At 36.9% G+C, this 25027-nt stretch overlaps 1 protein-coding gene across 2 annotated transcripts in view; it reads left to right on the top strand.

Annotated features, from left to right (window-relative positions):
* TAX1BP1 (Tax1 binding protein 1) overlaps positions 1 to 25027 on the top strand; it is a 90773-nt gene that overhangs the window by 27702 nt on the left and 38044 nt on the right. For both annotated transcript variants that reach the window (XM_042248641.2, XM_012176896.5), the window contains exons 6-8: positions 14369 to 14517; positions 14610 to 14700; positions 19618 to 19803. In XM_042248641.2, coding sequence (XP_042104575.1) covers positions 14369 to 14517; positions 14610 to 14700; positions 19618 to 19803 — 426 coding nt within the window. The remainder of the gene's footprint in view (positions 1 to 14368; positions 14518 to 14609; positions 14701 to 19617; positions 19804 to 25027) is intronic.

Below are 25027 nucleotides of genomic sequence, written 5' to 3'. Positions count from 1 at the left end.
TGATTAATCTTGGGGAGGTGGCTTAGAAATACAATTAGGAATGATAAACACTGAATAAAGGGAAGAGTAGAATAAAGTAGTTAAAATTACTTTTAAAAAATCAGAATTCAATGAAATAAGATGTAGTATTATAATTTTGAAATCATTGATGTGAGAAAGGCAATAAATTATCCTAAAAACCACCTAATTAAAAAAAATTGGCACAGTCTTAAGCTAAGGAAAAAAGTTTAAGTGTAGAACAGTGTAATTTAGAGATACAAATGGATTTAAGACAATAGTCAAAAACAATGGAAAAAGTCACCTAGTGAATTGACTTATTTATTTAATATTTTCATGAGATAATTTATTGACAAACTTGCACAGATTATGGTTATATATATATATATATATCACAGTCGCACTTACATTTTTACTAGTTGGAAATGCTTATGCTCATTGACAGGATTGACCTGTTCCCTAAGGATGGAGTCTGTTCGACATTTTTTTTTTTTTTTTAAATTTTTATTGTAGTATAGTTGATTCACAATGTTGTTTTAGTTTCAGGTATACAGCAAGGTCAGTTGGTTACACATATATCTACTTTTTCTTTTTTAGATTGTTTTCCCATGTAGGCCATTACATGGATATAGTAATATATATGTCAGTGTCAACCTCTAAATTTATCCCCCTCTCCCAGTTATTCTTTTTTGCAGCAAGACCTAGAACAGTTGCTTAATAATTGTTAACTGAGCCATTTTATACTCTAGTGGAGTGATTGTATATTGTACACTTGAGCAGAGGTGATATACAGATAGGGCTCAAACAAAAAAGATTAACCTTGTTCTGTTTGAGGATTGCTTCAGTTAGAGGGTAAACATAATATCAAGCAGTGTGTACAGTTGTTTATTTCCTTATGGATTAGTAGCTTAGTTGTTTCTGACTCTTTGCGACCCCATGGACTATAACCCACCAGGTTCCTCTGCCCTTTGGATTCTCCAGGCAAGAATATTGGAGTGGGTTGCCATGTCCTTCTCCTTATCTCCTTATAAACATCTGTCAAGTCTTTTGTCCTTATTACTATTAGCCTTTTTAGTTTAAAATACACAGTTATTCTTCCAATTTTATTCCTGGGGAATACTTGCAATCCTACAGTAGGAATATCCTACAGGTAGATACTCTGGTTAAAGAACCATTTTTTGGGGTGGCGGGAAGGAGGGTGGTGTAACACGTGGAATCTTAGTTCCCTGACCAGTGATTGAATCCGTGCTAAGCTCAGAGTCTTTTAACCACTGGACCTCCAGGGAATTCTAAGGAACCACTTTTTAAATTTGAACTTTTTAAGCAGGTGTACCCAAGTATTATAAATGTTATAATAAAATCTCATTATATGTGCCTAGCTTGACTATTAGAACATCCAGGTAAATTTTTAATCCAGTTGTTGTAACTCTTTTGCTGTCCTTTGTATAGTTCTAACCCTTTTCTTTCTACTCTTCATGCATTTCTCTTGCTGTTACCTGAGATTGGCAGTTTTCCAAAATGGCCCATTACAACCTATACTTAGCCTGTGAGATCAGGAATACCCTAAAGTATGGCCTTTGATGTTAGACTCTGTTCACCTTGAAATCCAAAGGGAAGAATGGATGATTTAGAGTAGGAATGGCAGAAAGAGAGGCCTTTAATTGTGTGAAATTACTCATGTACATCAGACCATTTCTCTGGTTCAGTTGAGTATTACCTGAAATTTAAACCGTCTTAGGTTCTCTCTGCTGTCCTGGGGACGGGTTAAGCACTATAGATAAGACTAAAGATTATGCTGACAGACTTGGGTTGAGAAAGTGGAGGACTGAGGTCAGGGGATTAATGAAGCAAAATTTGTAGGAGATTGTGGCTAAGGTACCCAGAAGAAATCTTTGGAAGTTTATGGCAACTCACAAATCTTTATGACAGTCACCCATCATGAAGGGGACTTCTTCCTTGCTGCTATTCTTCCATTGGAATATGTAATCTGGGAAGATAAGGTATGTGGAAGTGATTTTTTTTTAAGTTATTCTTTAGAAAATGGTGACAAAAAGACTTAGAATATTTGTTGCATAATAGATTCTCACTAACTTCAGCTAATATTGTATTAATTTTCATAATCAAGGAAGAAATTAAGTAATGTCATCCAAGAGGAGTAAGAATTGACATTTTACCCAGGTTCTAAAAGCTATGTTTGTATAATGTTATATACAAACAATTCTGAGCTATATTTTGGCAATTGCTTAATTCTGGGGATAAAATAATATGCTTGCTAGGAGAGCTGCTTCCTCTTTGCTGCTAGTCATGGGGCTTCTAGTTCTTTATGAATTTGCATTTTACTTCCAAAATTATAGTCTTCATCTTAATCAGGCAGGGCTGCTGGGCAGTTAGAATAGCTCAGAAACTTTTAAACCTGGGTTAGTTGAGTGACTTATAAAATCTGTGACATTTCTTGGCACCTGTTTAAAATCTGGTGTGAAATCTGGTTTAAAATCCGTGGTATGAATTCTAAAAAACAGTCTTCGTATAATAGTTTTAAAGGGCTTCTCTTTGTGAAGTATGAGTATATAAACTGCTGAATATCTGAAGACTGTAAGATAGATCATTTATGCAATATAGAAAATATGCACATCTATAGATATTTAGATTAGTGGTTGCCTGGGACTGGAGGGGAACAGTGACCATAAATAGGTAAAAGGTTTCTTCTGGGGGGTGATGAAAATGTTCTAAAACTAGGTTATGGTAATGGTTGCACAAGCCTGTAAATATATTAAAAACCATTAAATTGTGTACTTTTGGAACTAGCTTCTTGTACTTACAGTGCTTTCAGGGTTCACCCATTTTATAGTATGGATCAGTATTTCATTCTTTTTAATGTCAAATGATATCTCATTAGCTTCCCTGATAGCTCAGTTGGTAAAGAATCTGCCTGCAATGCAGGAGACCCTGGTTTGATTCTGGGTCTGGAAGATCTGCTGGAGAAGGGATAGGCTACCCACTCTTGGGCTTCCCTTGTGGCTCAGCTGGTAAAGAATCCACTTGCAATGTGGGAGACCTGGGTTCGATCCCTGGGTTAGGAAGGTCCCTTGAAGGGAAGGGCTACCCACTCCACTATTCTGACTTGGAGAATTCCATGGACTACAGTCCATGGGTCACAGAGAGTCTGACTCGACTGAGCGACTTTCACTTTACATTTATTAGACTTATGTAAAAATTATCAGTTTGTATATGTATTCATTGTGTTCTGGTTTTTGTTTTGAAGTGCTGGATATATATTTGAAATTAGAAGATTGAAAACTGAGGTTCAGAGAACCAGTGCTCCTGAATCCTATTTTTCAAATAGGACTAAAATGGGCTGTGACCCTGTTAAGTTTTCTAATTAGTTCATAATCTTTTGGTGCCCTGTGGATGGAATGTTTTCATAAATTACATTCTTAACTTGAATATTGGTAATTTAAGATGTCCTTCAAGATATTTTAAAACCAAATTATTTTGGGTGGTACTCAAACAATATTGCTTAAGCAATATGAGGAGCTTGTTATGAACTCTTGTTTATATTCATATTGTTTTGATTCTTAAGTTTCACAAATTAGGTAGGGTAAAGAATATGCCTGAAATGCAGGATATGTGGGTTTGATCCCTGGATCAGGAAGATTCCCTGGAGAAGGAAATGGCAACCCACTCCAGCCTTGGGGGCTACAATCTATGAAGTCACAAAGAGTTAGACATGACTTAGTGAGTAAACAGCAAGGTGTAGGGTACCTTGAGAAGTTACCAGGCATTTGGGAGTCACCATAAGTACACGAGTGCGAGAACGTGAAAGATCTCTCATATAATGGCTCTGTCTAGTGTGGACCTCTCCAACTGTCTTTATATTTTTGGCTTGCTTTATCCTTTCATTAGATACCTGATTTTGGACAGAGGTAGTTTAAGGCTTTTAAACTGTTTAATGTATAGATTGCCCAGTGGCTTTTTAATATATTATTATCTCCTAATGTGTAGAATTGCTAAAAATCAGTTTTGAAGTTAGGATATCATTGAATTTCTAATTCTATTTTCCTGATTTTTTTTTATTGAGAAGAAGAGACATGAAGGTTTTTACTTTTAATGCATAACTTAAGCAATATATTTATTTAAAGCCATTTACTTTCACTTTGTCCCTGATTTGTTATGTAATAGTTTCAGAATGTTTTGTTTCTAAAATAAATACTTCAAATTAGCTCATATTCTTATATAGATTAATACAGAGGTGTTACTTGGAGCATGTTTAATAGTATACATCATGATGACTTGAATATGTATACATTGTGAAGGAATTCCTCCCATCTAGTTAATTAACACATCCTTCAACTACATATTTATCCCTTTTTTTTTGTTTCACTTTGTCTACACTGTGTGCCTTGTAGGACTTTAGTTCCCAGACCAGAGATCAAACCCCTGTGCACTCTGCAGTGGAAGCACAGCCCTAACCATTGGACCACTGCGGAATTCCCCTATATGTTGTTTCATGTGTGTGTGAGAACATTTAAATTTTGCTCTGTTAGCAAATTTCAATTAGACAATACAGTGTTGTTAACTTAGAGCCACAATAATATACATAAGATCCTCAGATTTTATTTATCTTACAGCTAAAACTTTGTACTCTTTTATCAACCTCTCCCTCCCTGTCCCCCACCCCTTAGTCCCTCGTACCCACTTTTCTATTCTTTTTCTATGAGTTTGACTTTTTTTTTAAGATTCTGCATATAAGTAGATACCATGTAGTGTTTGTTTAGTGTATTTCACTTAACATAATGCTCTTAGGGTCCATCCATGTTGCAAGTGGCAGGATTTTCTTCTCTCTCATGACTAGATAGTATTCCATTGTATTTATGTACCATATTTTCTGTATCCATTCAACCCACTTAAGTTGTTTCTTTATCTTGACCGTTGTGAATATGCAGCAGTGAGCATGAGTGCCGATAAATTATCTTCCTTGTCCTGTTTTCATTTCCTTTGGGTACGTACTCAGAAGTGGGATTGCTGAATCATATGATAATTTTAGTTCCATTTGGTTTTCCATGGTGCCTGCACCAGTTTACATTACAAAAGTACACAACAGTACCTTTTCCTCCACATCTTCACCGATGTTTTGTTGTCTCTGGTCTTTATGACAGCCATTCTGATAGGTGTGAGCTGATACTGTTTTTAGTTTTGATTTGCATTTCCCTGACAGTGATTTTTGATCACCTTTTCATGTGCCTATTGGCCATTCATATGCTTTCTTATGAACAAAATGTCTCTTTAGTTCCTCCACCAATTTTTAAATTGTGTGGGTTTTTTAGGGGGTTGCTATTGAGTTGTGTGAGTTCTTTATAATTTTGGATATTTACCAGATGATTGAGTTACAAATATTTTCCTCCAATTTTGAAGGTTACTTTTTCATTTTATTGATAGTTTGTTTTGCTGTGCAAAAGCTTTTAAGTTTGTAGTTCTGCTTGCTTACTTTTGCTTTTGTTATCAAATCTAAGAATTTGTTGCCAAGACCAGTGTCAAGGAGATTATTATCCTCTGTTCTCTTAGGAGTTTTACAGTTTCAAGTCTTAAATTTAAGTCTTTTATTCATTTTGAGTTGATTTTGTGTGTGTGTGGATTAAGACAGTGGTATAGTTTCATTCTTTTGCTTATGGCTGTCTAGTTTTCCCAGCACCACTTGAAGAGAGTACCCTCTTCCTATCGCATATTCTTGGTTCCTTTGTTGTGAATTGATTGAACATATATGCATGGGTTTATTGTTGTGTTGTCTGTTCCATTGATCCAGCTTAACACATGTCACATATGCACGTGTAATATAAATTGTTAGAATATATATACGTAAACCATTTGATTTTAATTAAAAGAGCACTTCAGTTGCTCAGTCGTGTCCGACTCTGCGACCCCATGAATTGCAGCACGCCAGGCCTCCCTGTTCATCACCATCTCCCGGAGTTCAGTCAGACTCACGTCCATCGAGTCCGTGATGTCATCCGGCCATCTCATCCTCTGTCATCCCCTTTTCCTCCTGCCCCCAATCCCTCCCCGCATCAGAGTCTTTTCCAGTGAGTCAACCCTTCGCATGAGGTGGCCAAAGTACTGGAGCTTCAGCTTTAGCATCATTCCTTCCAAAGAAATCCCAGGGTTGATCTCCTTCAGAATGGACTGGTTGGATCTCCTTGCCGTCCAAGGGACTCTCAAGAGTCTTCTCCAACACCACAGCATCAATTCTTCAGCGCTCAGCCTTCTTCACAGTCTAACTCTCACATCCATACATGACCACTGGAAAAACCATAGCCTTGACTAGATGGACCTTAGTCGGCAAAGTAATGTCTCTGCTTTTAAATATGCTATCTAGGTTGGTCATAACTTTTCTTCCAAGGAGTAAGCGTCTTTTAATTTCATGGCTGCAGTCACCATCTGCAGTGATTTGGGAGCCCAAAAAAATAAAGTCTGACACTGTTTCTACTGTTTCCCCATCTATTTGCCATGAGGTGATGGGACCAGATGCCATGATCTTCGTTTTCTGAATGTTCAACTTTAAGCCAACTTTTTCACTCTCCTCTTTCACTTTCATCAAGAGGCTTTTTAGCTCCTCTTCTCTTTCTGCCATAAGGGTGGTGTCATCTGCATATCTGAGGTGATTGATATTTCTCCCGGCAATCTTGATTCCAGTTTGTGTTTCTTCCAGTCCAGCATTTCTCATGATGTACTCTGCATAGAAGTTAAATAAGCAGGGTGACAATATACAGCCTTGACGTACTCCTTTTCCTATTTGGAACCAGTCTGTTGTTCCATGTCCAGTTCTAACTGTTGCTTCCTGACCTGCATACAGGTTTCTCAAGAGGCAGGTCAGGTGGTCTGATATTCCCATCTGTTTCAGAATATTCCACAGTTTATTTTGATCCACAGAGTCAAAGGCTTTGGCATAGTCAATAAAGCAGAAATAGATGTTTTCTGGAACTCTCTTGCTTTTTCGATGATCCAGCGGATGTTGGCAATTTGATCTCTGGTTCCTCTGCCTTTTCTAAAACCAGCTTAAACATCAGGGAGTTCACGGTTCACGTATTGCTGAAGCCTGGCTTGGAGAATTTTGAGCATTACTTTACTAGCATGTGAGATGAGTGCAATTGTGCGGTAGTTTGAGCATTCTTTGGCATTGCCTTTCTTTTGGATTGGCATGAAAACTGACCTTTTCCAGTCCTGTGGGCACTGCTGAGTTTTCCAAATTTGCTGGCATATTGAGTGCAGCACTTTCACAGCATCATCTTTCAGGATTTAAAACAGCTCAATTGGAATTCCATCACCTCCACTAGCTTTGTTTGTAGTGATGCTTTCTAAGGCCCACTTGACTTCACATTCCAAGATGTCTGGCTCTAGATTAGTGATCACATCATCATGATTATCTGGGTCATGAAGATCTTTTTTGTATAGTTCTTCTGTGTATTCTTGCCACCTCTTCTTAATATCTTCTGCTTCTGTTAGGTCCATACCATTTCTGTCCTTTATCAAGCCCATCTTTGTATGAAATGTTCCTTGGTATCTCTAATTTTCTTGAAGAGATCTCTAGTCTTTCCCATTCTGTTCTTTTCCTCTATTTCTTTGCATTGATTGCTGAAGAAGGCTTTCTTATCTCTTCTTGGTACTCTTTGGAACTCTGCATTCAGATGCTTATATCTTCCCTTTTCTCCTTGGCTTTCGCTTCTCTTTTCACAGCTATTTGTAAGGCCTCCCCAGACAGCCCTTTGCCTTTTTTGCATTTCTTTTCCATGGGGATGGTCTTCATCCCTGTCTCCTGTACAATGTCACAAACCTTATTCCATAGTTCATCAGGCACTCTATCTATCAGATCTAGTGCCTTAAATCTATTTCTCACTTCCACTATATAATCATAAGGGATTTGATTTAGGTCATACCTGAATGGTCTAGCGGTTTTCCCTACTTTCTTCAATTTGAGTTTGAATTTGGCAATACGGAGTTCATGATCTGAGCCACAGTCAGCTCCAGGTCTTGTTTTTGTTGACTGTATAGAGCTTTTTCATCTTTGGCTGCAAAGAATATAATCAATCTGATTTCGGTGTTGACCATCTGGTGATGTCCATGTGTAGAGTCTTCTCTTGTGTTGTTGGAAGAGGGTGTTTGCTATGACCGGTGCATTTTCTTGGCAAAACTCTATTAGTCTTTGCCCTGCTTCATTCCGCATTCCAAGGCCAAATTTGCCTGTTACTCCAGGTGTTTCTTGACATCCTACTTTTTCATTCCAGTCCCCTATAATGAAAAGGACATCTTTTTTGGGTGTTGGTTCTAAAAGGTCTTGTAGGTCTTCATAGAACCGTTGAACTTCAGTTTCTTCAGCGTTACTGGTTGGGGCATAAACTTGGATTACTGTGATATTGAATGGTTTGCCTTGGAGACGAACAGAGATCATTCTGTCGTTTTTGAGATTGCATGCAAGTACTGCATTTTGGACTCTTTTGTTGACCGTGATGGCTGCTCCATTTTTTCTACGGGATTCCTGCTGAGTTAAATTCACCCATTCCAGTCCATTTTAGTTCGCTGATTCCTAGAATGTCGACGTTCACCCTTGCCATCTCTTGTTTGACCACTTCCAATTTGCCTTGATTCATGGACCTGACATTCCAGGTTCCTATGCAATATTGCTCTTTACAGCATTGGACCTTGCTTCTATCACCAGTCACATCCACAACTGGGTATTGTTTTTGCTTTGGCTCCATCCCTTCCTTCTTTCTGGAGTTATTTCTCCACTGATCTCCAGTAGCATATTGGGCACCTACTGACCTGGGGAGTTCCTCTTTGGTATCCTATCATTTTGCCTTTTCATACTGTTCATGGGGTTCTGAAGGCAAGAATACTGAAGTGGCTTGCCATTCCCTTCTCCAGTGGACCACATTCTGTCAGACCTCTCCACCATGACCCGCCCATCTTGGGTTTCCCTGCAGGTATGGCTTGGTTTCCCTTGCAGGTGTGGCTTGGTTTCATTGAGTTAGACAAGGCTGTGGTCCTAGTGTGATTAGATTGACTAGTTTTCTGTGAGTGTGGTTTCAGTGTGTCTGCCCTCTGATGGCCTCTTGCAACACCTACCATCTTACTTGGGTTTCTCTTACCTTGGGCATAGGGTATCTCTTCACGGCTGCTCCAGCAGAGCACAGCCGCTGCCCTTACCTTGGACGAGGGGTATCTACTTACCGCTGCCATTCCTGACCTTCAACGTGGGATATAAAATTATGCTATCCTAAATTTTTTCTTTTTACTCCATGTCTCTTTAAAAATGTATATGAAACTCACCTTTAAGATTTAGTTGTCTGTGAAATGTATACATGTTCAGGAAATAATTTAGACATTTGTAGGTACACTTGTAGCCTTTCTTCCCCATACTTTTTCTGCTTCAAAAATAATTTAATCCTTTGGATTTGGTATTTTCTTGTGAAGGTCGTCGTCGTCCAGTCGCTCAGTCATGTCTGGCTCTTTGTGACATCATGGACTGCAGCACGCCAGGCTTCCCTGTCCCTCACAGTCTCCCGAAGTTTGCTCAAACTTGATGTCATCCAGCCACCTCATCCTCTGTCACCCCCTTCTCTTCATGCCTTCAGTCTTTCCCAGCATCAGGGTTTTTTCCAATAAGTCAGCTCTTTGCATCAGGTGGCCAGAGTATTGGAGCTTCAGCATCAGTCCTTCCAATGAATATTAAGGGTTGATTTCCTTTAGGACACACTGATTTGATCTCCTCGCAGTCCGAGGAACTCCTAAGAGTCTTATCCAACACAACAGTTCGAAAGCCTCAATTCTTTGGTGCTCAGCCTTCTTTATGGTCCAGCCCTCACATCCATACATGACTACTTGGAAAAGCATAGCTTTAACACTGCAGACCTTTGTTGGCAAAATGATGACTCTGCTTTTTAATATGCTGTCTAGGTTTGTCATAGCTTTTCTTCCAAGGAGCAAGTGTCTTTTAATTTCATGGTTGCAGTCACCGTCTGCAGTGATTTTGGAGCCCATGAAAATAAAAACAGTTACTGTTTCCATTTTCTCCATCTATTTGCCATGAAGTGATGGGACCAGAAGTCATGATCTTTGTTGAGTGTTGAGTTTTAAGCCAACTTTTTCATTCTCCTCTTTCACCTTCATCAGGAGGCTCTTTAGTTCCTCTTCACTTTCTGCCCTAAGGGTGGTGTCATCTGTTTAACTGAGGTTATTGATACTTCTCGTGGCAGTCTTGATTCCAGCTTGTGCTTCATTGAGCGCAGCATTTCTCATGATGTGCTCTGCATCTGAGTTAATAAGCAGGGTGACAATATACAGCCTTGACGTACTTTTTTCCCAATTTTGAATGAGTCAGTTCCATTTCCTGTTCTACTGTTGCTTCTTAATCTGGATACAGGTTTTTTCAGGAGGTAGGTAAGGTGGTCTGGTATTCCCATCTCTCTAAGAATTTTCCATAGTTGTTATGATCCACAGTTGAAGGCTTTAGTGTAAATGAAGCAGAAGTAGATGTTTTTCTGGAATTCTCTTGCTTTTTCTATGATCCAATGGATGTTGGCAATTTGATCTCTGATTTGTCTGCCTTTTCTGAGATACAGCTTTGTACATCTTGTACAGATAGAATTTTTGAACTTTTTATTTATTTATATTTAGTCTTTATTTTTATATTGAAGTATAGTTGATTTTCAGTATTGTGTTAACTTCAGGTAGTATAGCAAAGTGATTTAATTACACATACACATATATCCATTCTTTTCAGATTCCTTTCCATATAGGTTATTACAGAATATTGAGTAGAGAGTTCCCTCTGCTATATAGTACGTCCTTATTGATTATCTGTTTTATAAATAGTAGTATGTATATGTTAATCCCAGATTCCTGATTTATCCCTCCTCCTACCATTTACCCTTTGGTAACCTTGAATTTGTTTTTGAAGTCTGAATCTGTTTTTGTTTTGTATGTTAATTTATGTCATTTTTTTTCATTCCACATATAAGCTGTATTTCCTCTGTCTACTTACTTAGTATGATAATCTCTAAGTCCATCTATGCTGCTGCAAATGGCATTAGTTCATTTTTCTATGGCTACTGTTCCATTGTATGTATGCCACATCTTCTTTATCCATCCTCTGTTGATGGACATTTAGGTTGCTTCCATGTTTTGACTATTGTAAAGAATGCTGCAGTGAACATTGGGGTGCAGTGTGTCTTTGGCTTACAGTTTCCTCTGGATATATGCCCAGGAATGTGATTGGTGGATCATGATAGTTCTATTTTTAGTTTTTTTAGGAACCCTCACACTGTTTCTTCAGTCAAGTTTGGTATTCTAGTTGATTTCAAAAGAGTGTTTGAGAAAAGCCAGATTATATTAAATGAGTGAGATTTATTTTAAGTTTCTTCTAGCAATTTCCATAAATGACATGATCCTTTTGCTAGTGACTTGCCATTAGAGTATTCAGGTACTAATTTACTAAAATTTACTGTTGTATATGTTTGAATCCAGAAAACGATGCCTTTTTCTAGATAATTGTTAGTGATACTGTGAAAGACACAGTATCTTCACATGTATTTATTTGTAGTCAAAGTTAATTTTGTCCTTTTTTAACATGGGAATAAATGTGTTGTTACTTAAGATGTTTTTAGTGGGTGTTTAGCCACAGAATCACATAAGTGATTAACAGTTTCACAGTCTTTTTGTCTGGTTGTTCATAATTGAGAATTGAGGGGGATTGGTAATAGTGGGTCATGGTGATGTGATCCTTCAGTTTAGAAGAAGTCTGCTCCATAAATCTGATATGCTCAAATCTCTTAATCTCCTTTTGTCTCCTTTGTAGTTACTGTTCTTATCTTGGTGCACAGTGTAGCTGAGTTACTCTTCTCTTTAAGTTTTCTGTTTAAATATTAGGTTTATTGTGCTCTTTTGTCATAATTTGCAAATGCTGACCAAATGAATATTTATTTCAAATTTCAAGTGTTTTTGAAGACTATGTTGCATATTTTACTCTTTTAAAAATATTTTGTATATGCATTTCTATATAGTTTTTTAAAGGAAAGCATGGTTCTTAGTTATTTGTATGTACGCTAAAGGCTTTGATGTCATTTTCATGCTAAGGAAGACTTAGACATATTGAAAATGCTTATCCTTCATTCAGATATGAATGCAACATACCTGCAGAATAATCCCCACTTGGGTATTTTATGCCTTTTATAGTGCGCTTAGAAGCTAAGAAGCTCTTAAGTGTCTTTAAAGGTACCACAAAAAGGTTCTGAGACTCTCAAGTTACAATTCAAATTAATTTGTGATTCACTATGGAGTTAATGGGGAAACAGTGTCAGACTTTATTTTTTTTGGCTCCAAAATCACTGCAGATGGTGATTGCAGCCATGAAATTAAAATGCTTACTCCTTGGAAGGAAAGTTATGACCAACCTAGATAGCATATTCAAAAGCAGAGACATTGCTTTGCCGACTAAGGTCCGTCTAGTCAAGGCTATGGTTTTTCCAGTGGTCACGTATGGATGTGAGAGTTGGACTGTGAAGAAAGCTGAGCGCCAAAGAATTGATGCTTTTGAACTGTGGTGTTGGAGAAGACTCTTGAGAGTCCCTTGGACTGCAAGGAGATCCAACCAGTCCATTCTGAAGGAGATCAACCCTGGGATTTCTTTGGAGGGAATGATGCTGAAGCTGAAACTCCAGTACTTTGGCCACCTCATGCGAAGAGTTGACTCATTGGAAAAGACTCTGATGTGGGGAGGGATTGGGGGCAGGAGGAGAAGGGGACAACAGAGGATGAGATGGCTGGATGGCATCACCAACTCGATGGATGTGAGTTTGAGTGAACTCCGGGAGTTGGTGATGGACAGGGAGGCCTGGCCTGCTGCGATTCCTGTTCAGAGAGCATTTGGTAAAAATAAAAATAAAATGTAAAAAGCAGTTTAGAAACCTCTCCTTATAAATCAGCAAGACAAGTACTGAAAATGTCAGATTTTAAAGAATCATTGGATAGTGACAGCTGTTAAAGCTGAGTGAGTAAATATTACCTGTTTTCTCTGGGATTACAGCATTGAAATCAGAATAGCATTTAGTTTTTCATATCAGTCTTTGGTTTATGTTGCAAATTCAGTAAGGCAAGAAGTTGTTTTGAGCAAAATTAAAACCAATAGAAGGTATCCGACCATTGTTGTGATAAGCTTCTTAATGAATTATGTTGTTCTTAGATGCAATGATGTTTTCATATTCTAATAAGATAATTAAAATATTTTACTTGTAAGTAAAAAATTTTGTTACTTGATGAAAATCAATTAATTTTCATTAGCATATAGATACTATAGATAGCATATTTTCATTGGCATATAGATACTTCATAACATTTGACACATTTAAATTGGCAGAATGGTGATTTTCTTTAGTTTTTGTTGTTGGGTAGTTTTTGTTGTTGGGTCGATGGGTAGTAGACTTTCATTAATAGGAAAATTTTAAATTAATTTTTAATTAGCACAATTTGTCGTAATTTATTAGTTCTTTGTATAGTTTCCCATAACTGTGTGGAAGCCTCCAATGCACTATATATTATTTGATTCTCATAATTTTATGAACTAGGCACTAAAGGCCTTATTATCTCCTTTTTGTCCATTATAAAACAAGCCTAGGAAGAGGCTTGATGAAGTTCTTGTAAGTTAGTTAATTGTCTTAGTTGATGTGATAAGATTTTTTAGTTATCTATTTTAAGATGGTAAAGAATCTGCCTGCAAGGTGGGAAACCTGAGTTCAGTGCCTAGATCAGGAAGATCCTCTGGAGAAGGGAGTGACTTCACACTCTAGTATTCTTTGCTGGAGAATTCCATGAACAGAGGATCCTGGTGGATTGCAGTCAGTGGGGTTGCAAAGATTCAAACATGATTTAACAATTAACACTTTCACAGTACCCATTGTACTTTCTTAATTATCAGTGGTGCTTACTGACTTATGCCGGAAGAAGTGGGTGTTAACCTTTGTTAATATCATGAAAACTGTTTTGTCATTGGAGTAATAGTGGAAAGCAAGATGTGTTAAAAAAAAAAAACCCAAAGTGACTAATTTTGAAGTTTTTTCCTCACTTTCGTTGCCTGCCCTCTGGTGGAGAAAGTCCTGAAATCATCCCAGAGTGTGTGAAAAGTCCAGGAGAAAAGTTAGTAATTGTTTAATTTAGTATTTAAAAAGTTTATTGTATGTTACCATTTCAGGTTTAGTTTTTATTCTTATAAAGTTTGGAGGGGACAAATGAGGGATTAAAATTTTAAGGCTAGATTTCTTAGAAATATACAAATTTGTATTTCTGATTATGTTTCTGTTTCTCAAAATATTTTATTATTGTTTCTAAGGCTCTTACTGAAGTCTCACAAAGTTTAAAAATGGAAAATGAAGAATTTAAGAAGAGATACAATGATGCTACGTCCAAAGCTCTCCAGCTTGAGGAAGATATTGTGTCAGTGACTCATAAAGCGATTGAAAAAGAAACTGAATTAGACAGGTATTTCTAATATTTTAAAAACATCTTCATGTTTTAAAAATGTTTTAAGAAAGTTTTTTTGTTTATGTTAATGTTATTTGACTTTAACTCAGCTTAAAGGACAAACTCAAAAAGACACAGTATGAAAGAGAACAACTTGAATGTCAGCTGAAGACAGAAAAGGATGAGAAGGAACTTTATAAGGTAATTTATTCCTTACATTTTTATTAGTTATCTTTTGCTGTGTAGCATATTGCCCCAAAACTTAGTGTTCAGGAATTTGGGAGCAATTTAGCTGAGTGTTTCTGGCTCAGAGTCTCTTGTGTAGCTGCAATCAAGATGTTGGCAAGGGCTGAAGTCAGCTAAAGGCTCTCAGTTAGAACTGGGCGATGTGCTGTCAGAGTGGCTCACTTACATGACTTTTGGCAGGAGGCCCTTCAGTTTCTTGGAATGTCGCCTCTTCAGTGGCTGTTTGAATGTCCCCACAGTATGGCAATCGACTTCCCTCAGAGTGAGCCGTACAAGGGAGAGCAAGGAGGAAATCAGTGCATTTTATGACCTGGTCTGCAAGTTGAGCACTGATGCTTCTTCTTTATCTTACTAATTAGAAGCAAGTCACTCCAGCTGATACTGGAGAGGGGAATTAGGCTCCATTTCTTTAAGAGAGGAGAATCAAAGGATTTAGGGATATATTTTAAACTACCTCATTGTGTATAGTCCCTAAAAGTTTTCAGGAAGTTTAAGTTACTGGTGTTTTAGATACTTAGCAGGTAATGTATAATAAGTCAGAGATTTTTTAATGGTAATAAGATAGCTGTTGATCAGGATTTGTGCGACTAATTTTCCCCTTTTAAGAATATATAAATGTTAGTGAGAGGATTAATTTATTTCAGTGATGATCATATTTTAGTTTGCCTTTTGGAATTATCTAAGAGACTTTCATTTTAAAAAAGGATTCTGTAGACAAATCTTCACCTTTTAGAGTTTTTTCTGCTTTCCTGTTTAAGCAGCTCTAAAATAGGATAGTGAGCGTTAGTTGTCAATATTGTGGATACATATTGGTATTTACTTATTTTAAGGGTTCTTAAGCAGTTCTTGAAGGCAGTTCCAGATTAGGAATTTCAAGAACATTCTGAGTTAAGTATTACTTGGATAGATTTAATCTCTTTATTAATTAGAAGAGAACAGCACTCATTTATATAATTATGGTATATGTTAAAAATAAAACATAGCTTCATATATTCAGTATTTGAGAGTCTCATCTCAATTTGCACTAAAAATGTAGAATATGATTTATTTATTGCCAGTAGGTTTTCCACTCCTTCTTATTAAAAAATAACTATTCACTTATTTATATTTATTGATAAGCTTGGTGCCATCATTGGGTACCCAAGTATGAAATTCCAAATCTTTTCTGAGAATCACCTCTTTTTTTCTTCATTTTTGAGATACCATTGACATACAGTACTGTATAAGTTTATGGCATAAGCATAATGGTGTATATCATGGAATGATTACCACAATAAGTTTAGTGAACATTCATCATCTCATATAAAAGATTTTTTCCCCTTGTGATGGGAACTCGAGGGATTTACTCTAAATAACTTTCATCTATAACTTACAGTGGTGTTAAATTTTAGTTACTGTGTGATATGTTACATCCCTAGTACTTATTTATCTTTTAACTGTAAGTTTGTACCTTTTGATTACTTTTATCTAACGCCCCCTCCCTTCACCCTCTGTCTCAGGTAACCACAAATCTGACCTTTTTTTTTTCCATATTTAGTTCTGGGTGCACAGCATCATGATTTTATATTTTTATACATTTCAAAATGATTACCACAATAAGTCTAGCTACCACTTGTCACCATACAAAGGTATTGCATAATTACTGACTCTATTCCACATGCTATATATTTCATACCTGTGACTGATTCTGTTTTTATAACTGTGTACCTGTTAATCTTCCTTACCTGTTTCTCTGATCCCCCAGCCAGCAACCACTTGTTAGTTCTCTTCATCTGTCATTCTTTTTTATGTTCATTTGTTCTGTTTCTAGATAATACACGTAAATGAAGTAGTATGGTGTTTGTCTTTGATTTATCTCACTTAGGTCCTTCCATGTTGTTGCAGATGGCACAGTTTTTCTTTTTTTACGGCTGAGTAATATACCTGTGTGTGTGTGTACACATACACATAGCATCTTCTTTATCCTTTCATCTGTTGATGAGCACTTAGGTTGCTTTCATATCTTGGCTATTGTAGATAATACTGCAGTAAACATAGGGGTATTTATATCTTCTCAAATTAGTGTTTTGTTTTCTTCAGATAATATCCAGGAGTGGAATTGCTGGATCATGTTTCTATTTTTTAACTTTTTGAGGAATCTCCCTACTGTTTCTCCATAGTGACTGCACCAATTTACATTCCCACCAGCAGTGTGGAGGGGTTCCCTTTTCTCCACATTCTTGCCAGTACTTGTTATTTGTTGTCTTTTTGTTAGTAGCCATTCTCAAGACTGAGGTGATGTATCATTGAGGTGAGGTGTTTGATTTGTATATCCATGATGATTAGTGATCTTGAACACGTTTTCATTTGCCTGTTGATCTTCTGTATGTCTTCTTTGGGGAAATGCCTGTTCAGGTTCTCTGCCTGTTTTTTGATTGGGCTTGTTTTTTTTAATATTGAGTTGTATGGGCTCTTTGTATATTTTGCATGTTAACTCCATGTTGATTGGATATACTTCAGGTATCTTTTCCCATTCAGTAGGTGTCCTTTTCATTTTGTTGATAATTTCCTTTGCTGGGGAAAGGCTTTTTAGTTTGATGTAGTACCATTTGTTTTATTTTTGCCTTTGATTCACTTGCCTGAGGAGGCATATCCAAAACTTTTTGCTAAGACTGATATCAAACAATCTACTGCCTTTGTTTTCTTCTAGAAGTTTTATGGTTTCAAGTTTTACATTTAAGTCTTTAATCCATTTTGAGTTTATTTTTACATATATGGTGTGAGAAAGTAGCTTAGTTTGATTCTTTTGCATGTAGCCATCTGGTTTCCCCAACACAGTTTGTTGAAGAAATTTTTTTTTCCCTGTTATTAATATTCTTGCCTCCTTTGTCATAGACTAATTGGTTATATGAGTGGGTTCATTTCTGGGCTGTCTGTTCTGTTGATCAGTGTGTCTGGTTTTGTCCACTACCATACTGTTTTGATTACTCTAGCTTTGTAGTATACAAAGTATAGTTACTGTGATATATTGCATTAAAAAAATAAAGATTATATGATCATCTCAGTAGATGCAGGAAAAGCTATTGTCAAAATTCAACATATGTTTGTGATAAAACTTCTCAACAAAGTGGTTAAGAGAGAACACACCTCAACATAATAAGAGTCATATACTACAAGGCTAACATCATAATGTACTCAGTGGTGAAAAGCTTGAAAAGTACTTCCTCCAAGATCAGGAACAAGACAAAAATACCCACTGTCATCACTTTTATTCAGCATAGTATTGGAAGTCATAGCCATTGTGATCAGACAAAGAAAAGGAATTCAAATTGCAAAGGAAGTAGTAAAACTGTCACTATTTGCAGATGACATTATACAGAAAATCCTAAAGATGCCACTGAAAACTTGCTGTTCATCAGTGGGTTTGGTCAGGTTGCAAGATACAAAAATAATACACAGAATAATAATAATCATCTGCATTTCTGTATACTAACAGCAAACTCTTGGAAAGAGAAATTAAGAAAACAATCCCATTTATAGTCAAAAAGGGTAAAATGTCTAGGAATAAACCTAATGAATAAAAGCCCTGTAGTGAGAAAACAGACAATGATGAAGAAAAAAATTAAGATAACACATATGGAAAGATACACTGTGCTCATGGATTGGAAGAATTAACATTGCTAAAATGACCATACTACCCAATCTACAGATTCATTGCATTCTATCAAAATATCAATGATATTTTTCACAGAACTAGAACAAATAATTCTAAAATCTGTATGGAAAAACAAAAGACCCTGAATAGTCAAAACAGTCTGGAGAAAAACAGCTGGAGGTATCAGGCTCCCTTATTTCAAACTATACCACGAAACTACAGTTGTTTCCTTCTTATTTGGGGGTTGGTTAATTCTTTTTTAATCTTTAAAAATTTTTGCTTTGAAAATTAAAAAAAATCGAGTCTACTCTGCACCTCATTGCAGAACATAGAAATGTTTTGCATGTTTATGGGTTATACCCATTCTGTTTGTTGGGACAGCCATCTTCAGAGCATGAGAGAGAGAGAGAGAGAGAGAGAGAGAGAAAGGGAAATATTAACAATACTGATGTCTAAGCAAAGTTGCAGCTGCATACTGCAGTTGAAAGTTGCAGCTGCATACTGCAGTTGAAAGTTGCAGCTGCATACTGCAGTTGAAAGTTGCAGCTGCATACTGCAGTTGAAAGTTGCAGCTGCATACTGCAGTTGAAAGTTGCAGTATGCAGTTGCATACAGTATTTTTTTAAAAACTACTTTCAACTGCAGTTAAAATTTTAAAGATACTCGTTATAGAATTTGATTTGCATATGTACTGTGAATAGCAGCAGCCAGAGTTCCTGGGAAAAATCAATATAGTTGGGTTAATTAGTCAATAAATGTATTTTTAGGCACATAGGAAGTAAATGACAGTACTTTTTCCATAAGCAAGAAATTTAATTGCTTAAGGTATCATTCTTGAATGTACTTTGTTTTTCTTGAATCTGGTCATACCTTTATATATGAATATGCCTGTAACACGTTTCCCCAAAAGAACAACCAAATTCATTTGTAATTTTAAAGAGAACTAATGTAAAATTAGTAAAAGGGAAGATTTTAGAGATCAGGTAATGTTAGACCTTAGAATTAATCTCTGTGGAAAACTAAAACAACAATAGCAAAACTCAGAAAAGTTGTGTTCTGCTTCCATATACTTGGGTAATCATTTGGCAGAATTTGCTTTCCTGACTCCTTGCTTAGTGAGTTTTTCCTTTTCTTGATCATATTTGGGTTAGAGATAAATAGTGATACTTTAAATTATTGAGTAACTTAGGCTGTGGAGTTAGAAAGAATATTCTTGGCATTTTCAATCACTGTTTCAGGTACATTTGAAGAATACAGAAATAGAAAATACCAAGCTTCTGTCAGAGGTCCAGACTTTAAAGAATTTAGATGGGAACAAAGAAAACATGATTACTCATTTCAAAGACGAGATTAGCAGACTACAGTTCTCATTGGCTGAAAAGGAGAATCTGCAAAGGACCTTGTTGCTTACAACCTCAAGTAAGGTAAGTGCTTTTGCAGTATGCATTTAAAGATTGTAAAATATTATCTCTGTTAAATGTATACAGTGTGTATTTTATTTTTACTCTTTACCCCGCTCAACTTCTGTTTTGGAAAAAGTTCAGACTTCTAGAAGAGCTGAAAGAACAGAAAATTGAATACATATATCCTTCAGTATTTTGCTACCTTTATCTCTCCCATTTATATGCCCCCCCACAAGCCATTTGAAAGTCAGTTGTAGGCATTGACATTTCATCCTAAATACTTTTTAAAGTCTCTCTTATCAACAGTTACATTCTTCTGTAAATCCATAATACCTAAGAAATGTCACCTAAGAAATTTTATATTGATATGATAATAGTCATACTTGTATATGGGGCTTCCCAGGTGGTGCTAGTGGTAAAGAATCCATCTGCCAGTGCAGGAGACACGAGACGTGGGTTTGATCCCTGGGTTGGGAAGATCCCCTAGAGTATAGGAAATGGCAACCCCCTCCAGTATTCTTGCCTGGAAAAATTCCAGGTCCAGAGGATCTTGGTGGTCCATGGGGTCACAAAAGAGTTGGACACGACAGCACGCATGTGTACACGCAGGCACACACACACACACACACGTATGTAGTTTAGTCCACATTAAAATTAGTCCGCTTATATTTTTGTATAACCTTTAAAATTTCTTGATCCTGGGTAGTCAGAAATCATACATTAATGATTATTGTTATATTCTCGGTCTGCTTTAATACAGAACAGTGTCCTTAAACCTTTTGTCTGTGATGACATCGATAGTTTTGAAGAATTCAGACTTGTCTGAGAGAATGTTCTATATTCTAATTTTGTCTGTTGTTTCCTCATGACTAGATTCCAGTTACATAGTTTTGGCAAGAAAAAGATGTTTTGTACATTCTGTTGCAGTTACATCAGAAGTCATATAATACCAGTTCCTTTCTTTCTGATGTTAGGTTTAATCTGTTGTTTAAAGTTATGTCTGCTTATCTCTCCGTTACGTTGGTGTCTTTCCTTCTTTGTGATTTATTGAATAATCTGGGATAATACTTCGAGATCATGTGAACATCCTTCTCCGCAATACTCTTTGACCAGTGTTTTTTATACTTCGATGATCCTTACCTGTATCAGTTATTACATTAATGATTGCAAAGTGGTGATTTTAAAAAGTTGTCATTCCCTCTATGTTTATTAGTAGGTATTCTTTTATAATGAGGTGGTTCCCTTTTGTTCTATTCCTTTTTTTTTTAAAATCACTATAGACTCCTTGATTAATTTTTGTTCAGTATATTATACCTCATCATTCTTTTTTATCTTAAGTTGTCCTATAGCTAGGGGGGAGCCTTTTCAGACCTACATTTGTATCTTTCTGATATATCCCCCTAATGCTTTGAATACTTCCTCGTTTTGTGGTTAGAACTTTGTGATAGGTTTTAGTTTTAGGTTCAGACCTAAATCTGGTATTACCGATTTCTCCAAAGAGCCTGATTTTTTTTTTCACATTCGAGAAAGGTATTTCGAAACCAAGAACTGAATCCTTTTGCTCCTTTGCACTTTAATTAGATATTTTAAGTCTTAAATTTATATTGACATCTCCAATTCAAATCCAGTATTTCCTAGGGGTCTTCTTTATCTTCCTCCTTTCCATACTTATGTATACCTTCTCCCAGCTTCCAAAAGTGAAAGTGAAAGTCGCTCAGTTGTGTCCGACTCTTTGTGACCCCAAGGGAATTCTCCAGGTCAGAATACTGGAGTGGGTAGTCTTTCCTTTATCCAGGCGATCTTCCCAACCCGGGGATGGAAACCAGGTCTCTTGCTTTGCAGGCAGATTCTTTACCAGCTGGGCACAAGGGAGGCCCAAGAATACTGGAGTGGGTAGCCTATCCCTTCTCCAGTGGATCTTCCTGACCCAGGAATTGAACCGGTATCTCCTGCATTGCAGGTGGATTCTTTACCAACTGAGCTATCAGGAAATCCCCCACAGCTTTCAAACGTTATATTTATTCATGTTGTTTAACCAGCTTCCCTGGTGGCTTGGATGATAATCTTCCTGCAATGCAGGTGACCCGGGTTTTGATCTCTGGGTTAGGAAAATCCCCTGAAGAAAGAAATGGCTACTCACTCCAGTATTCTTGCCTGGAGGATCCCATGGACAGAGGAGACTAGAGGGCTATACAGTCCATGGACCTGCAAAGAGTCGGACACAGTTGAATGACTAACACTTTAACTTTTTCAACTAGCTGCACACACCATTAGTTTCAGAATTATTATCTCAACACCATTTCCATCAGTATCTCTGCTAAATAAAAACTAAGATTTTCCAGATTTTATCTTAATATATTCACTAAGGGTGTAGAGAGTTCAGTCCAGTCGCTCAGTCAGGTCCGGCTCTTTGCGACCCTGTGGACAGCAGCACACCAGGCCTCCCTGTCCATCACCAACTCCCGGAGCTTGCTCAGACTCATGTCTACCGAGCTGGTGATGCCATCCAGCCATCTCATCCTCTGTTGTCCCCTTCTCCTGCCTTCAGTCTTGCCCAGCATCAGGGTCTTTTCCAGTGAGTCAGTTCTTCGCATCAGGTGGCTAAAGTATTGGAGTTTCAGCTTCAGCATTGGTCCTTCCAATGAATTCAGGACTGATTTCCTTTAGGATTGACTGGTTGATTTTCCTTCAGTCCAAGGGACTCCCAAGAGTCTTCACCAACACCACAGTTCAAAAGCCTCAATTCTTTGGCTCTCAGCTTTCTTTATAGTCCAGCTCTATATTGACAGGGGCTCTGGGTGCAGCAGACTTGCATCACACAGCCTGTGGCGTAAGGATGTACAGAGTATCAGGTTCAAAAGTTACTTGAATTAATTTTTTTAAACATTTATATTATGCATTTGTAATACAGTTCAGTTTTTTGTTTTTATTCTTGTAATCTTTTAATTTTATTTCTTGAATATGTAAAATAGTTGTATCATTCAGAAGTCAAAATGAAATTAAAAATTTACTTTTCCTTAAAAACCCTTTCTTGGGGTGGGAGGAAGGTTCACGAGGGAGGGAACATATGTATACCTGTGACTGATTCATGTTGATGTATGGCAGAAACCAACACTATATTGTAATTATCCTCCAATTAAAAATAAATTATAAAAACCCTTTCTTACCTGTTTTCATAGGTAAAACATTTTCTTTAGTTTCCAGTATATTATTATTGTTTGTTTTTTACAAAAATAAACTTGGTGCATGTGTGTGCGTGCACATACCCTTCTCTGTCTCCTTTCTTTAAGTGAAAGTGGCTCAGTTGTGTCCAACTCTTTGTGACCCCGTAGACTCTACAGTCCATGGAATTCTGCAGGCCAGAATACTAGAGTGGTTAGCCTTTCCCTTCTGCAGGGCATCTTCCCAACCCAGGGATCGAACCCAGGTCTTGCACATTACATGTGGATTCTTTACCATCTGAGCCACAAGGGAAGCCCCCTTTCTTTAAAGGGGGATATTGTTTATACTCTTTTTCCCTTTGTTTTTCTTTTCCTTTTGCTTTTCTTGAACTATATATAGATGGGAAATCATTCCCTATCAGTTCATAGAGATCTTCCCATTAAAAAAAGAATGGGTATAAATACTATGTTGTATAAATTTAATTTGATTTAATCATTATAATTGGAATAGTTTTATGTGGTTTTCAGTAGTTTGCTATTGAATACACTCAGATATAGTTAATGAAATACCTAAAACATCAGATATGCGTGACATTTAGGATTAATGGTTAAGACTCCAGTTACTTTTCAGGGTATTGAATGTAGCAGATTGCAAATGGAAACGTGAGAAGTATAAAAGCAATACAAAATCATGGTTATAAAAGAAATTCAAGTAGTATGTGAAGAGTACAAGATAAAAGTAACTCTTTTATTTCCCAGATATATCATTATAGAATTTCTCATTTTCCTAGAAATCTTAATGTTTGTATAATATTTATACTTCAACAAAAATGTGACTACATATAGTGTTACAAAAACTTTAAAAATTGATAGACTGTCTGGACATCTTGCAGTATGAGTACACATGAAGATCTTCCTCATTCATTAGAACAGTTTAGTAGGGAATCCCCTAGTGGTCCAATGGTTAGGACTCAACGCTTCTCCACTGGCAGGAGTCCAGGTTTAATCCCTGGAACTCAGATCCTACAAGCTGCATGGATAGGAAAAAAAAAAAAAGTACAATAGCAGCTTTGAAATCTCTCTTTTTATTAAATAGCTGTATAGTCTGTAATGTAGTGGAAACGGTGTTAGACTTTATTTTTTTGGGCTCCAAAATCGCTGCAGATGTTGATTGCAGCCATGAAATTAGAAGACGCTTACTCCTTGGAAGAAAAGTTATGACCAACCTAGATAGCATATTCAAAAGCAGAGACATTACTTTGCCAACAAAGGTCTGTCTAGTCAACGCTATGATTTTTCCAGTGGTCATGTATGCATGTGAGAGTTGGACTGAGAAGAAAGCTGAGTGCCGAAGAATTGATGCTTTTGAACTGTGATGTTGGAGAAGACTCTTGAGAGTCCTTGGACTGCAGGGAGATCCAGCCAGTCCATCCTAAAGGAGATCAGTCCTGGGTGTTCATTGGAAGGTCTGATGCTAAAGCTGAAACTCCAGTACTTTGGCCACCTCATGCGAAGAGTTGACTCATTGGAAAAGACTCTGATGCTGGGAGGGATTGGAGGCAGGAGGAGAAGGGGATGACAGAGGATGAGATGGCTGGATAGCATCACCGACTCGATGGATGTTGAGTTTGAGTGAACTCCGGGAGTTGGTGATGGACAGGGAGGCCTGGTCTGCTACAATTCATGGGGTCGCAAAGAGTTGGACACGACTGAGCTACTGAACTGAACTAATGTAATGTTTTTTAGTTGTGTACAATCCTTAGGTGTTATAAAAGCATGATGCAGTAAACATTCTTGTACAGATATCCTGGCACTTGTATAAATCTCTGTGGAATAAATTGTTCAAAGGACAGTTGCCAGTTTGAGGTTTTAAATTTTCTTAATTCAAATGTCTTTCCAAAACATGTATGACATATACTACTGCTAGTAATGGCTGCATAGGTTTTCATTTTATGGAGGGTATATCATAGTTTATAACAAAATTCTCATATTGTTAGAGATTTTTTATTTTTAATAAGTTTTCATAATCTTAATATTTTACTTGATCCCTGCAAAACTAACCCTGCCAAACTAAAGCTGTATTT

This window comes from Ovis aries, chromosome 4, assembly GCF_016772045.2.
Source record: "Ovis aries strain OAR_USU_Benz2616 breed Rambouillet chromosome 4, ARS-UI_Ramb_v3.0, whole genome shotgun sequence".
In the NCBI taxonomy this organism is placed as follows: domain Eukaryota; kingdom Metazoa; phylum Chordata; class Mammalia; order Artiodactyla; family Bovidae; genus Ovis; species Ovis aries.
The sequence above is the reverse complement of the archived record's forward strand: the minus strand, read 5'-3'. Positions and strand labels throughout refer to the sequence as shown.